The 14,547-nt window shown below is 35.7% G+C and overlaps 2 protein-coding genes across 2 annotated transcripts; both read left to right on the top strand.

Annotated features, from left to right (window-relative positions):
• The first annotated feature begins 1,334 nt into the window (after positions 1–1,334).
• Positions 1,335–6,799, top strand: LOC122590981 (pumilio homolog 2-like). Its single transcript, XM_043763159.1, has 9 exons — positions 1,335–2,162; positions 2,454–3,709; positions 3,803–3,944; positions 4,041–4,148; positions 4,274–4,486; positions 4,614–4,724; positions 4,810–5,004; positions 5,423–5,597; positions 6,370–6,799. Exons 1-9 carry the CDS (start codon positions 1,512–1,514, stop codon positions 6,405–6,407), a joined length of 2,889 nt encoding a protein of 962 aa, XP_043619094.1. The 5' UTR covers positions 1,335–1,511; the 3' UTR covers positions 6,408–6,799.
• A 1,751-nt stretch (positions 6,800–8,550) lies between these two features.
• Positions 8,551–10,386, top strand: LOC122592318 (zinc transporter 2). Its single transcript, XM_043764522.1, has 2 exons — positions 8,551–9,223; positions 9,822–10,386. The coding sequence occupies exons 1-2, from the start codon at positions 8,584–8,586 to the stop codon at positions 10,211–10,213; spliced, it is 1,032 nt and encodes a 343-aa protein (XP_043620457.1). The 5' UTR covers positions 8,551–8,583; the 3' UTR covers positions 10,214–10,386.
• The last annotated feature ends 4,161 nt before the right edge of the window (positions 10,387–14,547 follow it).

Here is a 14,547-nt window from a genome sequence, read left to right as displayed (position 1 = left end):
CCAAGTTCACACAGCGACTTGTAATAGTCTGAACAATAACGAATCATCTAACGAGTCGACTCGACTCGTGACTCGTAAAAGTTTAACAACTATGCCACTTTCTTCCACTCACAAAATCAAAAATGGTCCCACACGCAGCCTTAGACGCCCGTCCAAGTCTAGGAGAAACCCCCCATACGCCATGGAAGACGCAACCTGTGTTAATAGCGTCTAAGGCCAGCCCAACGTCGGACTCAGCCTTAGAGACGCTATAAGGACCGACCTTAATGGCCTGGTTTAAATGGTAATGGATGATAAGCTTATAACGAGGGCATTGAGAGTCTCTTAAAAACAACCACTACTATTTGCGATTTGGGGTGAATCACAAATGACATTTGAAACTTTCTCCAAACTAAAAAAAAAAAAATTATCGTTGTTTCACATGAAAGAGTAATATGAAGACAATAAATCAACAATTTTAAAATTTTCATTTATTAAAATCACATATACGGACGTATAATACAAATATATTGTGTTGTAATACTCTAATAAGTTCGTATGTGTAGTCTCTTTCATTTTCATCAAAGAATATTTACAATACACTAAAATTGTCAAGATCCCTTAAAAATCATGTGTGATGAATCGGAATACTTTTGGTTGGTCAACTAATAAACCATTAAACCCTCAATACCCTACTTATACAATAAACAAATATAAATACTTCAAATGTACAAAACTATAATATATAACATATTAACATTTTAAATAATCAGAAGCATATCATGTTTCCCTTATCCATATATTAAAAGATTATAATACCTTAAATTTTAATCATCAATCAAACACCTATTTATTTCACTTTCTAGTTTATTGTAACAAAATTATAGCCCAAAAACTCAACAAAATACAAATATCTTAATTCTTTTTGGAAAAGATACTATTTAAACAGAAATACTAAACTTACTGTATATAATCTTTCATTAGTATTGAGTAGTTGAAAACAAAAAACCCTAAAAGGGTTCTTTGAAAGAACCAGTTAGCCGCCAGATTGATCTCTTAACTTTTGTTTCATAGCATATCTCTATCTCTATTTTTATACATGTAATATATCTATATATATATCTATATCTCTATTCTAACACATAATTGGCAACCCTTTTGTTAAAGCTTACTGTTTTTACAATCCAATGTGAAAATAGTTGAAATTTGTTACCAAAAATTGTTCCTTTCTTTTTTCTTGATCATCAAGAAAACAAGTCTTTAGGTATAAAGGTATCAACTTTTTTGAAAATTTCTGATGATCAAAGCTTCAGTCTTTATGGGTTTTTTGAGCTGATTAATACCCTTTTTTGTGTTTAAGCTATTTATCAGAAGTTGTTAATTTTGTGTTTAATTTCAGGGTTTTTAGGGCTTTTTGATAATGGTGTTCTGAAATCTTGATGAAATTTGTTTTCTTGATATAATTTCACACAACTTTTTAGTGTTGGGATTTTGGTATGAGAGCATAATTACTTGTTGATAAAAAAAAAAAGATGTTATCTGAAATGGGTAGGAGGCATATGATTAGTAGTGGTGGTGGTGGTGGTGGTGAGGGTTCATATGGGGATGAATTAGAAAAAGAGATAGGATTGATACTTAGGCGAGAAGCCGATGACCGCGAAAAAGAGTTAAACATGTATAGAAGTGGCTCGGCGCCGCCTACGGTAGAGGGTTCATTAAGTGCAGTTGGTGGTTTGTTTAATAGTAATAGTAATGGTCTAAGCAATGGTTTAGCTTTTTCTGAATTTGCTGGTGGTAATGGATTTATGTCTGAGGAAGAACTTAGGGCTGACCCTGCTTACTTGTCTTACTATTATTCGAATGTGAATTTGAATCCTAGGTTGCCACCGCCTTTGTTGTCGAAGGAGGATTGGCGGTTTTCGCAGAGGATGCAGGGCGGTGGTGGGTCTGGGTTGGGTGGGATTGGTGATAAGAGGAAAGCGAACAAGGCTGATGGTGGCGGTGGTGGTGGAGGCGTGTCATTGTTTTCTATGCCGCCTGGCTTTAATTCAAAGAAGCAGGAGAATGAAAATTTGGAAACCGAAAAAGTTAAGGTTTCTGCAGAGTGGGCCGGTGATGGGTTGATCGGTTTGCCTGGTTTAGGATTAGGTAGTAAACAGAAGAGCCTTGCTGAAATTTTCCAGGTGATCTTCCATACGATTTTCTTTGTATAATGTATAACATGAACTTACGTTGTATATGTTGATAATATTGAAATGTCATTTTTATGTGATGATGATTATGTTGCTTGCTAGAGTTGTATGATGATAACCAGTGATGCAATTTATGTAGGATGTATCCTAGATTTTGAAGTAAAAGAATTTGAATCCCCCCCCCCCCCCCCCCCCCCCCCCCCCCCCCCCTGCATTTTATGTAGGCTTATTTTATTAAGTAAAAGGGTCATTGTGTGATATAAGAGTATATTAACTGTGCAGGACGATTTAAGCCGTTCAACTCCACCATCTGGACACCCTTCTAGACCGGCTAGCCGTACTGCTTTTGAAAACAATGATGAAACCTTAGGTCCCATTGACGCTGAGCTGACACAATCTCATGGTGCGAAGGGTCCACCCACATCATACTCTTATGCTGCAGCTTTGGGTGCTTCTCTATCAAGAAGCACCACTCCTGACCCACAACACATTGCTAGGGTCCCGAGCCCAATTCCAACCCCTATAGGAGGTGGGCGGGTCATTCCCTCAGAGAGGAAAAATGTCAATAGTCCGGGTCTGTTTGATGGAGCTCTGTCACATCCAAAAGATCCTGCTGATTTGGTGACTGCATTGTCGGGAATGACTTTGTCGAATGGTGTTGTTGGTGTAGAGTCAAACCGAGCTCAGTTTGACCAAAATGATGATGATCAGAATACTTTTCTGATGAATATGCAACGGAATCCGAAAGTTACTAAGAAGAAATTGTACCCTGATGGATCTCCCGCTAACTTGCAATCTCATTATCAGCAGTTTGATTATTTGAACAATGGGTCAGCAGGGTATTCTATCAATTCACCAACTATGATGTCCGGTCAACATGGCGGCAATTTGAATCTGCCCCCGTTATTTGAAACCGCAGCCGCAGCTTCTGCCATGGCTTATCCTGGGATGGATTCAAGATTCGGCTTGGAATCAACACATATGACCAGATTGGGGAATCAAATTGGGGGAAATGCACTTCAATCATCTTTTATGGATCCTATGTATCTCCAATACTTGAAAGCAACCGAATACGCAGCTGCTGCTCAACTTGCTGCTTTAAGTGACCCGAGTATTGACCGGAACAACTATCTTGGAAACTCATACAATGATTTGATGCAAAAAGCGTATCTTGGAACTTTACTATCACCACAGAAGTCTCTATATGGCGGCGTTCAATATGTAGGAGCATCTACGAGTCCTCACCACCATGGTTATTATGGAAATCCTGCATTTGGAGCTGGTTTGTCATATCCTGGAAGCCCATTAGCAAGCCCACTTTCTCCTGGTGGGCCTGGAAGCCCAATCAGGCTCAGTGAACTGAACACACGTTTTTCTCCTCAAATGAGAAATCTAGGTGGAGGGAGTGGTGTCATGGGACATTGGCATCTTGATGGTGGTGATGCTAGCTTTGCATCTTCCTTGCTTGAAGAGTTCAAAAGCAATAAAACTAAGTGCTTCGAGCTATCTGAAATTTCTACTCACGTCGTCGAGTTTAGGTTTGTGGATACAAGATACCAAATGTCGTATTGTTGTTCCTATTTTTTGATCATATAGTTTTATTTTAATTTCATGTTACTTATGATTATCAGTGCGGACCAGTATGGTAGCCGTTTTATTCAACAGAAACTTGAAACAGCAACAACAGAGGACAAAAATATGGTTTTTCAGGAGATTTTCCCTCAGGCTCTTACTTTGATGACTGACGTCTTTGGAAATTATGTGATCCAGAAGGTGTTGTAAATTACTTATTTATTTTTATTGCAATATGACATAATATGTTTTTTTTAAAATCTATAACTGTTTTTCGATTGATTTTTTTTTTCTCAGTTTTTTGAGCATGGGATGCCAGATCAGAGAAGAGAGTTGGCTGGGAAGCTGTTGGGCCATGTTTTGACACTTAGTCTTCAAATGTATGGCTGCCGAGTTATCCAGAAGGTAATTTTAATAGGTTTTTCGCTCTTGTTTATCATTATTAGTTGATAGTTATGATGTGTTTTAAGTTCTTTGTTACTAGCGTGAAGTTTTTACCAGTTTCTATCATTTATATTTGTTATCTTTAGGCTATTGAAGTTGTTGACTTGGATCAAAAGATTAAGATGGTGGAAGAGCTTGATGGTCATATCATGCGTTGTGTGCGTGATCAAAATGGGAACCATGTTATTCAGAAGTGTATTGAATGTGTCCCCGAAGAACACATACAGTTTATTATCACAACTTTCTATGATCAAGTTGTGACCCTTTCCACCCACCCATATGGGTGTCGTGTCGTACAGGTTGGTAATGATTTGCTTGTGTCCTTTCTTTCTTACTTGTATTGATAAAATAAACAATTCAACGAGACAAGTATGTTTTTTTTCTTGAAATTGAAATTCCCACTCTTACATTTTGGTCATCTTTCAGAGGGTTCTCGAGCATTGCGAGGATCCAAGAACTCAAAGTAAAGTGATGGATGAAATCCTTGCTTGTGTAAGCCTGCTAGCACAAGATCAGTATGGAAACTATGTTATTCAGGTTTGTTCATCTATTTTAATATGCTTATTTCGTAAAGTTTATCTTTTTGGCTGATGTTTATTTTTGGTCAATAAACTTGGACCAGCATGTGTTGGAACATGGAAAGCCAAATGAACGTTCAATAATAATCCAAGAGTTGGCTGGAAAGATTGTTCAGATGAGTCAACAGAAGTTTGCATCGAATGTGGTAGAAAAATGTTTGACATTTGGTGATGTTAGTGAACGCAAACTCCTTGTGAACGAGATGCTTGGTACTACTGACGAAAATGAGCCTCTTCAGGTTTCTCTTCTGGTCTTTTTTATTGCCATAATTCATGAAAAGAGAAAAAGTGTTCTCTGATGGTTTTAGGTTTTTTAGTTTATGATATATTGATACGTCTGATGCCATTAAACTCATGTAAACGTAGATTTATTAACAGGCTACTGTTCATATGTGTATAAAACATATATAATAGTTTATGTTATGAATTTAAATTGGTACTTTTAGTCTTGCAAATTTAATAGAGTTGAAGTAGTCACGTTCTTTAACAATTACTGGTTGGTTAGTGGTCTAATTATTTACTATATGTATCTGTTGTTCATGGAGATGAGAGCAAGACGATAAAGTTGTTTCATAAGTGTTGCAGTTTCTCTTTATTTCTTGGGAGATTGAACATTTCGAATCGGTCTCTGATACATATGTTTGCATTCTCTTTTAGGCGATGATGAAAGATCAGTTTGCAAATTATGTAGTGCAAAAAGTACTTGAAACTTGTAGTGATCAAGAACGTGAGCACATATTGTCCCGAATTAAGGTTCATTTGAATGCACTTAAAAAATACACCTATGGAAAACATATCGTTGCACGTGTAGAGAAACTTGTTGCTGCTGGAGGTACGTATTCACTTTTTTTTTTCTCTTCTCTTTTTCACTGCATCTATACAGTGCCTGGTCTAGTTTTCAAAGTCAAGCATGTTACTCTTCGCTCTCGAGTATACAGTTAGCGTAGGCTCTTTTGTGTTATCGACAGTACCTTTTCTTTAGTTGTTCCACTTCTACCCTAGAAAAACAGACATTTTATTCAATTTCAGATGTCCTTTAATGCTGCCCAGTCCATTGTAATCACCTTTAAACCTGTTAATTGCTTTTCTTGGTAATCATTTTCATTGACAACAGGTAATGAGACAGCCTTGATCTATGTGATACGTTTAACATATCCCTTGTTATCTTGTACAAGAAAAGGGTCTTCTCAACCCACACTACATCGTTACTCTTTTAATGTAGATAATGGGCAGATAGGTACATGTAACATCATAAGTATCAATTTTTTTCCGAATAGCTTGTCCAGTGAAGTCACTGTATTTGTGGGTAGTTTTAGGATATGTTTCCGGTCAAGTCTTTGTTACTCTCTAAAGTAGTCTTCCATGAATAACAAAGGTAAGGGGATTTAATGGACCTAAATCGCTGAAAGTCTTTGGTAAGAAGGCATAATGTAATTGTAACTTAAAACTTTACCAAATTGTAAATGTTACTTTATATGACATTCTAAAATCAGAATTGTTGCCTATGGTGCGGGTAGTTGAATCTTTGGTTGCATTGGTAATTTTTTCCATCTTTGTATTTAATATTATTGTCGGTTATAACGCTTCGATTTCGTTGACTGCAGAAAGGAGAATTGCTGCGCAGTCGGCACATGCTGCCTAGGAGGCATAGGAAATTAAGCTGTACAGCTAACGGAGGCTAGTTTGAGCTACCCTTTTTCCTCTCTCTCTTTCTGTCATGTTCTCTCTAGTGGCTCCCTATTTGCAAATAAAGTAAGTTTGTACTTGAAAAACTGTACATTCTGTAGCGTTTAAGGTCTATACATAGAGTTATTTTGTTACAAGAATCTGAGAGGCTTGGGTGTTCCACTCCTGATGCTGGTCCAGAGGCAGTATAAAGATGACGGTGTAAAAAAGATGACCGGAAAGGAAAGACGAGGTAGTTTTGTTTATGTACAAAAATGTTGCTCATATCGGAGAGCTATTGATGTTTCTAGGCTGAGTTGGATTATCGTTTGCACGTATTATGCTATGCTATCTAATGACTTTTATGCAGTTGATAATGTCTTCCTGATAATTTTCTTACCTGGAATATAATATCAATTGCTCTGATGTTTATTTTGTGGGATCTTTGCCATCTCTTTCAATTTTTAGGGTTGAGCGGGCATTGTTAGAGATATTCAAATATATACCATGTCAACAATATATATGGTTGTTGATATATTATGTTAGTCAATAACGTTTTTTTGATATTTGTATACTTTCTTGAGGATCACACGATTCCTGACCATGGTTTGAATCCAAAGTTGATTCCACTGACGAGTTGAAGGCCGGGATCCCTTTGTTTTTGTTTATTCTTTGAACACTAAATTATTAGGCCAAATTGATACATTTTGGTTATTTAAGCATCAATATGAACTGTTATGCCACCATATCGGCGTAGTTTTAGTTTTGTAAAAGCGTATTACAAAATATCGACATACCTTGAATCCAATCTATGGTTTAGTACATCAAATTGTTTATGCTTTTCATTCCTTTGTGGCCAGGATTAGCCAATTGGGTCGAGTAACTTGACTGATGTTATTATAAATATAAATAAATAAATAAATGTGACTTGTAAGAACATTGCTATATTTATAAGCAACGACGAAAGAGGTTAAACCTAATATATTTGTGTTACTGTCAAAGTGTACAAATACTCTTATGAAAATGACATCCAATCTAATATGTTAACATAAGCTTTGATGTACTGCTGGATATATTGTCTGGTCCAGTCGGTGGGGGCCGATAATGGGTTGGTCATACATTGAATTGCCGAACATGTTTGGTGGTTCATTTCTTGGTTTGCCAAATGGCTAAAAAAAGATACAAGAGATGACCTTTTAGTCTCTTCTAGAAAACTGCTGATTAAAGCACACATTGGATATAAGGTTTAAGCCATTGGGTTATCGTAGCATTTCGTATTCCATATTTGTTCGATTACCATCACATACAATCTAAATTTGCGTAACGTCACCCATATGGTAGATGCAACAGAGGGACTCTTGCGAGAAATGTGTAATGATGCTGCTACTTGATCATCAAAATGGCTTATCACATTACCATATATTTTTACAAACATAAAAGCGTGACAAAATTTTTAATTTGTTCACATTAACTAAAAGTGTGGATAAATGCAATATTATTTGTAGTGCATATTACATCTTTGTGGCGAAGTTATGGGGTGACCAAGAGTGGTCATAACAACCTCACAATGTGTATAGAACACTATATTTGTAGCACATGTATTTTTTTTTATTTAATTCCAAAGTCTTTGACAGTCTCAGACTTGTGTAATTTAATTTTATGCTTGTTAGTATCATAATTTTTTTTTTTACGACTCAAAATCTTGGCTTCGCCCAGTAAATAGGCTGTAAATTATATCGATTAATTAAAACTTGGGTCTTGATCATATCATTATCTTTCATTAAAATACAATCATTTCACTTAAAAACTATCGCCGATTCTCAAATAATGGAAAGAAATAATTATATGTTAATTCCTCAATCTTTCGTCATTTCACACATCATCCTATTCTCTTCAACCGTGTGAGTTTGATGCGGGTTATAGATACAGTATTTTTTTTAGGAAACACATACTAATATTTATCTTCAAAATCTGTCATTATAGAAGTTTATCCAAGTTGACATCAAATATGTGACAACTAATTGTGCAGTACAACATTTGCCAAGTCAACTTTGTACTAAGTACTAACAACATGTTTTCTGTAAATCATCAGTACCACATATATAACTAACTTGATAACAGAATTCATAACTGTAAAACAAAAACATTACAACATGGCTACCTCCCTCAATGTTTTCTGGTCAAAGTCAACCATTCATCTGTTCATGTGTATCGTCTGTCTGCACCTGTCGCTGACCTACGGACACGGCGGTGCAGACCACGACGACGACGAAGAGGAAGGCGTCACGCACGATTTGCACGCAAAAGGCTTGGTTTTGGTTAAAGTATATTGTCTGATCATTATGTTCTTCAGCACTTTTGCAGGTGGCGTGTCGCCTTATTTTTTCAGATGGAATGAGAGTTTTTTGCTATTGGGTACTCAATTCGCAGGAGGCGTGTTTTTAGGAACTTCTCTTATGCATTTTTTGAGTGATTCCAATGAAACATTTGGTGATCTTACTACAAAAACATACCCTTTTGCTTTCATGTTGGCGTGTTTTGGGTACCTTATTACAATGCTTGGTGATTGTGTGATTGTATATGTGGTCGGACGAGGTGGTCGTGGTGGTGGAGGAGATAGTTATAAAGTGGCGGAAGAGGCGGAGGAAGGGAGGTCGAATGGTGTCGATAGGGAGGAGCATAGTACTCATCACCCTATCCTTGTTAAGACGTCGTCGTTGAGTGATACTATTCTACTTATCCTCGCCTTGTGTTTCCATTCGATTTTCGAGGGCATTGCTGTTGGCGTATCATGTACGTTTTTCTTTTTTTTTTTTCCTTCTCTTAATTTGTTTTCTTGTTTTTTAAGATATATTTTATTAACACATACGATAATAGGATAGTTAAGTGTGTAGATTTTAGGATTTAACTATTTGCTAATTAACTAAGCTAGGTACTTAGCAGGTTCCAACGGGTCATACACAGTAACGTTATGATGCCAAAATCCATGAATTTAATATTTAAATGTCTTAGGTCTGCTATGCAAAAAAATTAACGGTATAGCTTGTTAGCCATTTGGCTTCTGTTTCCATGAAAAATCTATCTAGTCACCGTTGGAATTTCCAATGTGAACAATGTATATGTGTATATATATACAATGCATATCAGTTGTTCGATAAAATGCCTAAGTGATATGTTGTCCTAGGCTCCTGACTTGAACTTCGACAGTCAGCTTCTTACGAAACTTAAATTTATATATCTATTGTTGTTTCTAGCTTTCTAAACCATCATCCTGATTATCTTATTGTCACCGTTTCTTTTTTATGTTGTATACATATTTTGGGGTCCAAATCGGATTCCACATTCAACGGTTGCACATGGAATAAGAACTTTTGTTCTGATGTTGTTACAGCTACAAAAGCAGAAGCATGGAGGAATCTATGGACGATCTCTCTGCACAAGATTTTTGCAGCCGTTGCAATGGGAATAGCTCTCCTTAGATTAATACCGAAGAGGCCATTCTTGTTAACCATAGCCTACTCTTTTGCCTTTGGGATCTCGAGCCCTATTGGGGTTGGAATCGGAATAGCCATTGACGCCACAACTGAAGGGAAAACTGCAGACTGGATCTATGCCATATCTATGGGCATTGCTTGTGGGGTTTTTGTGTATGTAGCCATTCACCATCTTATTTCCAAAGGGTTTAAACCACAAAAAGAATCTTACTTTGACACACCATTTTTCAAGTTTCTTGCTGTGCTTCTTGGAGTAGGTGTCATTGCAGTTGTGATGATTTGGGATTAAGTATATTGTGAAACGGTTTTACATTATATCGAACTTGTATGTGGATTTTGTAATTTGCTAATGTGTTCAAAATTCATTGTGATTGTTCCTACTTCCTACAAAAGCTTCATATTTGTTGTTGGTGGTGTGTAATATGAAAGAAATCAAAGAAATAATATCAATTGTTTGTATCAGTCATCAGGTATAGAAAAATGATGTCGAATGTTTGCTATCAATCCTTGAACCGGCCTACCTATTAATTAAGTCTGTAAGAACTTCATCTAACAAGAACATGAACTAGTTGATCTTCTCCCGCCCCCGTTGAGGTCCTCTAATAGCTTATAAAGCCGTTCTAACGAGTTCGCCCGGCCATGACGTTAGTCCCTTCTATTTTTGTCAATTAAGTTTTTGTTGTTGTGATAACAAACCAAAAAAAGGTAATGATTATGTTTTGGAAATCTTAAAAAGTTATAAAAAATATATTTTAACTATATTGATGGTTATCTTTGTGTTTCAATTCAGTACATTAACAAAATATCTCTTTTTTTTATTTACTATTTTAAAAATCTCTATTTGAAAAACCTATAATATTACTTGAAATATCTATAATACCTTTAATAAATATAATTTATAACATCTACCCTTAACTTAACTACATTACCCATTTTACATCAAGTACTTCTATATTAATAACAATACCCGTACCGCCATTGCCACCACTGCACCGCCACACATTGCACGGACATATGACTAGTATGATATTAATAACAATACCCGTACCGCCATTGCCACCACTGCACCGCAACACATTGCACAGACATATGACTAGTATGATATTAATAACAATACCCATATCGCCATTGCCACCACTGTACCGCCACACATTGCACGGACATATGACTAGTATGATATGAATCCACTAACAAGTTACAAGAAGAACTGTTAGAGAAATCATGGCGAAGGAAGAAGACCAGTTGAAGTGAAGTGACAAGGAGTCATATGGAGTATGGAAGGAGAAAGTCTTACTTGAACACTCATCATAATCCTTCACCCTTCCAAACTCAGGTACAACCATGCCCAAAGACTTCTAGTCTCACAAGACACGGTCGGTGGTAAATTTCTTAGAATGTACGAGTGTTTGAATACCATGTATGTTCAAATATAGGACTGTGCATAACTTAGAGCGTGTGAATCTAAGTAGTAGACAACCATTGCAACGAAAACACTAAAAATTGGAAAAACTTTGACGATTTGTTTAAATGTGGTAAAAGGGTTAATCCGAATAATCATAATACTTTTTACGCTTATATTTTTGTAAAAAAACATTGACACTTGTAAGAAAAATTTATCCACACATATATATTAAATTAATCTAAAAAAGGCTTAATTCCTTTATAGTATTGTAGACGCAAAATTAACACATATGACGTTAATTTAGTCTTTTCGAAAATGCGTAACATTAACTTTTGCGTTAATAACATGGTTCGGGTGTAATGTCGTAATCTTTGTCTCTTAAAGTATGTTTGAGATATTGTAAGATGTTAATTAAAGGGACATAAAATTAGTTGAGTGACTTGCCATCACAACCTAATCATGCAACCCTACAGCTTCCACAGTCCACACATAAACATTATTATTGTTATATTAAATGATCCAATATAGATATTACTGGTATATATATACATGATATGACTTAGGAATTACTAAAAACATCATTGTGTTATATTAACATCACTAAAAAAGTTTTAGCACATAATTGATTATCTTAATTAACAAGATTAGCGGTTGAAATTTAAACATCTTGCAATCAACCCTATTTTATCGATATCCCATTCAAAGTACCTTCGAAACAAATTAATTAAATCAGGTAGAAAAATTCAAGTAAGTATTCTATGGAGACACGCATGTACGGATGTATTTGAAGCAATGCAAATAACTAAATAGTTTCGTTGCAAAAGGTAAATTAGATGGTTTTTTGCAACTTTGTAAGTACAAAGAGAATACGACATTAGACGCACCCGAGTTATAACATGTGATTTATTTTTATATTTTGAACATTAGCATGTGTTTTTCTTTTAGATTCACTAACCGCATGCAGGGGGAGATATTGGTAAGTATGCATCTAATGACTTAAATTTTTCAAATATAAAAATATACATTCATATACAAAATGTTAATTATTAGATAGATATATAAGCATACATTATTTAATCATTTAAAATTTCTATAATGTGCCCATAATCTTCGCATTTAATGAGCAATTGTATTTCCCAATGCATCTTTTGCTTTTTTTTCTTTTTTTTTTTTTATAAATTTTTTTAGTGACAGTTTTATATTAAATAAATAACTAGCAAGATGCTAGAAATCAAAAATATAAATACATATGAATAAAGAGTAACAATACGACGGTACTCCTACGCGTGAAAACAAAAGAGGGTTATCCAACCATTCTTCCTATGAAATCTTATGTTTCTTAACTCTATTAGAAAACCACAAATAAGTGAAGGTAACAATAGAATTGAACAAAACTATGCCACGTTTATTTGGATGGATATTAAAAATGACATCATTCTGAAATCTCCACAATTCACACCAAGTAACATAAATGATAACATAAATGATCAGCTTGGAATACTTATCATTGTAGTTGTTGTCCACGAACTGAATAATTCTCATGAAGTTGAAGTCCAGATGGACAAGAATTTGAATATCAAGCCATTTATTAGTGGAACTCTAAACTGAATAATCTTTTTGCCTTTTATTTGATATTCTTTTATTTTTTGTATTTTTTTTATACATATGTGATATGCTTTTTTCAACGCTTATATTTCCAATTCTATATCATTCAATTTTATGGAGTACATAATTCCAACTCACAAAATCTTGCATCTAACTTCCATTTGATTTTTATGTATCAATCTTTATATAGTATTGTTATGACAAATACTAATTGAACATTTTATAGTATCTTAAATTTAGTATTATATAATCTCTAACACATATAAAATGATAGATATTATCTAAATGTTCAAAAAAAAAAAAAAATTAATACACTTTTAATTTAAATTGTTATTTATCAAGTATCAGGTGAAAAAGTCTCATGTGAGTCAATTGGAAAAAAATTTCCCTTAGTGTAATGTATATCTTATAGATTACTGTATATATGTTGTATTGGAGATTATATATATATATATATATATTAGCCATTCGGGAAAAAAAAACTAATGCCCCTCAAGTACGAGTAATTAAGTAGTAAACCTTTTTTTTGCAACATTGTCAAATTGAAAGTTCCTCCACCAACCAAGGGTGACGGCTAGGGATGAGCAAAAGACCCGAAAAACCAAGTCAGACTCGGAACCGACCCACCCTAACGGGCCGGGTCACGGGTCATCTTTTTGGTGCATTCCCGGGTCTCAGGTTGGACCGGGCCGGGTCGGGTGAAGCCTAAAACCAAGAAACTGTTGAGCAAAACCGTGACCCGCTAGAACTTGACCCGATCCGAACCTTGACTGGCCGAGTCACGGTTTCATTTTTCATGCTCTCGCGGGTCACGGGTCATCTCGGTTCGGGCTAGGTTTCGACCCGTGCACATCCCTAGTGACGACTTATTATATGACGTAAAATTGAGAGAATGATCCTTGAACTTACAAGTTTCTAACACTGAGATTGTAAAATTGCTGATATTATTATATGACGTACAAATTACAATACAACAATTTAAAAATTTACAAACTTTATTCACTCCCATTGACATTCTTGCTTGGCTTTAATGAAGGCCATGTCCTTTTGCCTTTCTGGCTTCATCAACTCCTGATCAATTAACTTGATGAATTCTTGATCATTGGAGTGTTTGATGCAATACTTCCTTAATTTCACGAGGAAGCCAGAGGGAGCAATGGTCAGTTCACTGGTCCTAAAAAAGAGCTGACTGTCATGGATATTCAAAAAGCAGAATCCTCCCAGCTTTTGATCATACATTCCTTCCATGAAAAGCACCCTGGAAGGCATTCTGAGATTCAGAGAAGGTACGTCCTCAATATCAGAATGAGGCACATTTCTGAGAATGGTGGGAAGCTGAGAGATGGCCTGGCCAGAAGCTGTCCTCTTGACTCCGCTTCTTGGCTGCTGAGGTGGAGGAGGAGGATATGGATATCTTGCTTTGCTGAGCAACGAATCCTCAACATTGTACTTTTTCTCCATCCTCCTTGTATTCTTGATTGAGTCACCAGCCATCTTCAGGAGTGGATCAAAGACCGGTGTTTTGTTGTCTTTGATGAGCTTGTAGATCTCGATCCACTCGGTGGGCCCAAGAGTGTCAGATTTGACATTCTTAAGAGTGAACATCCTGGGCACAC

Source organism: Erigeron canadensis, chromosome 3, assembly GCF_010389155.1.
Source record: "Erigeron canadensis isolate Cc75 chromosome 3, C_canadensis_v1, whole genome shotgun sequence".
In the NCBI taxonomy this organism is placed as follows: domain Eukaryota; kingdom Viridiplantae; phylum Streptophyta; class Magnoliopsida; order Asterales; family Asteraceae; genus Erigeron; species Erigeron canadensis.
This window is presented reverse-complemented; position numbering and strand designations above follow the sequence as displayed.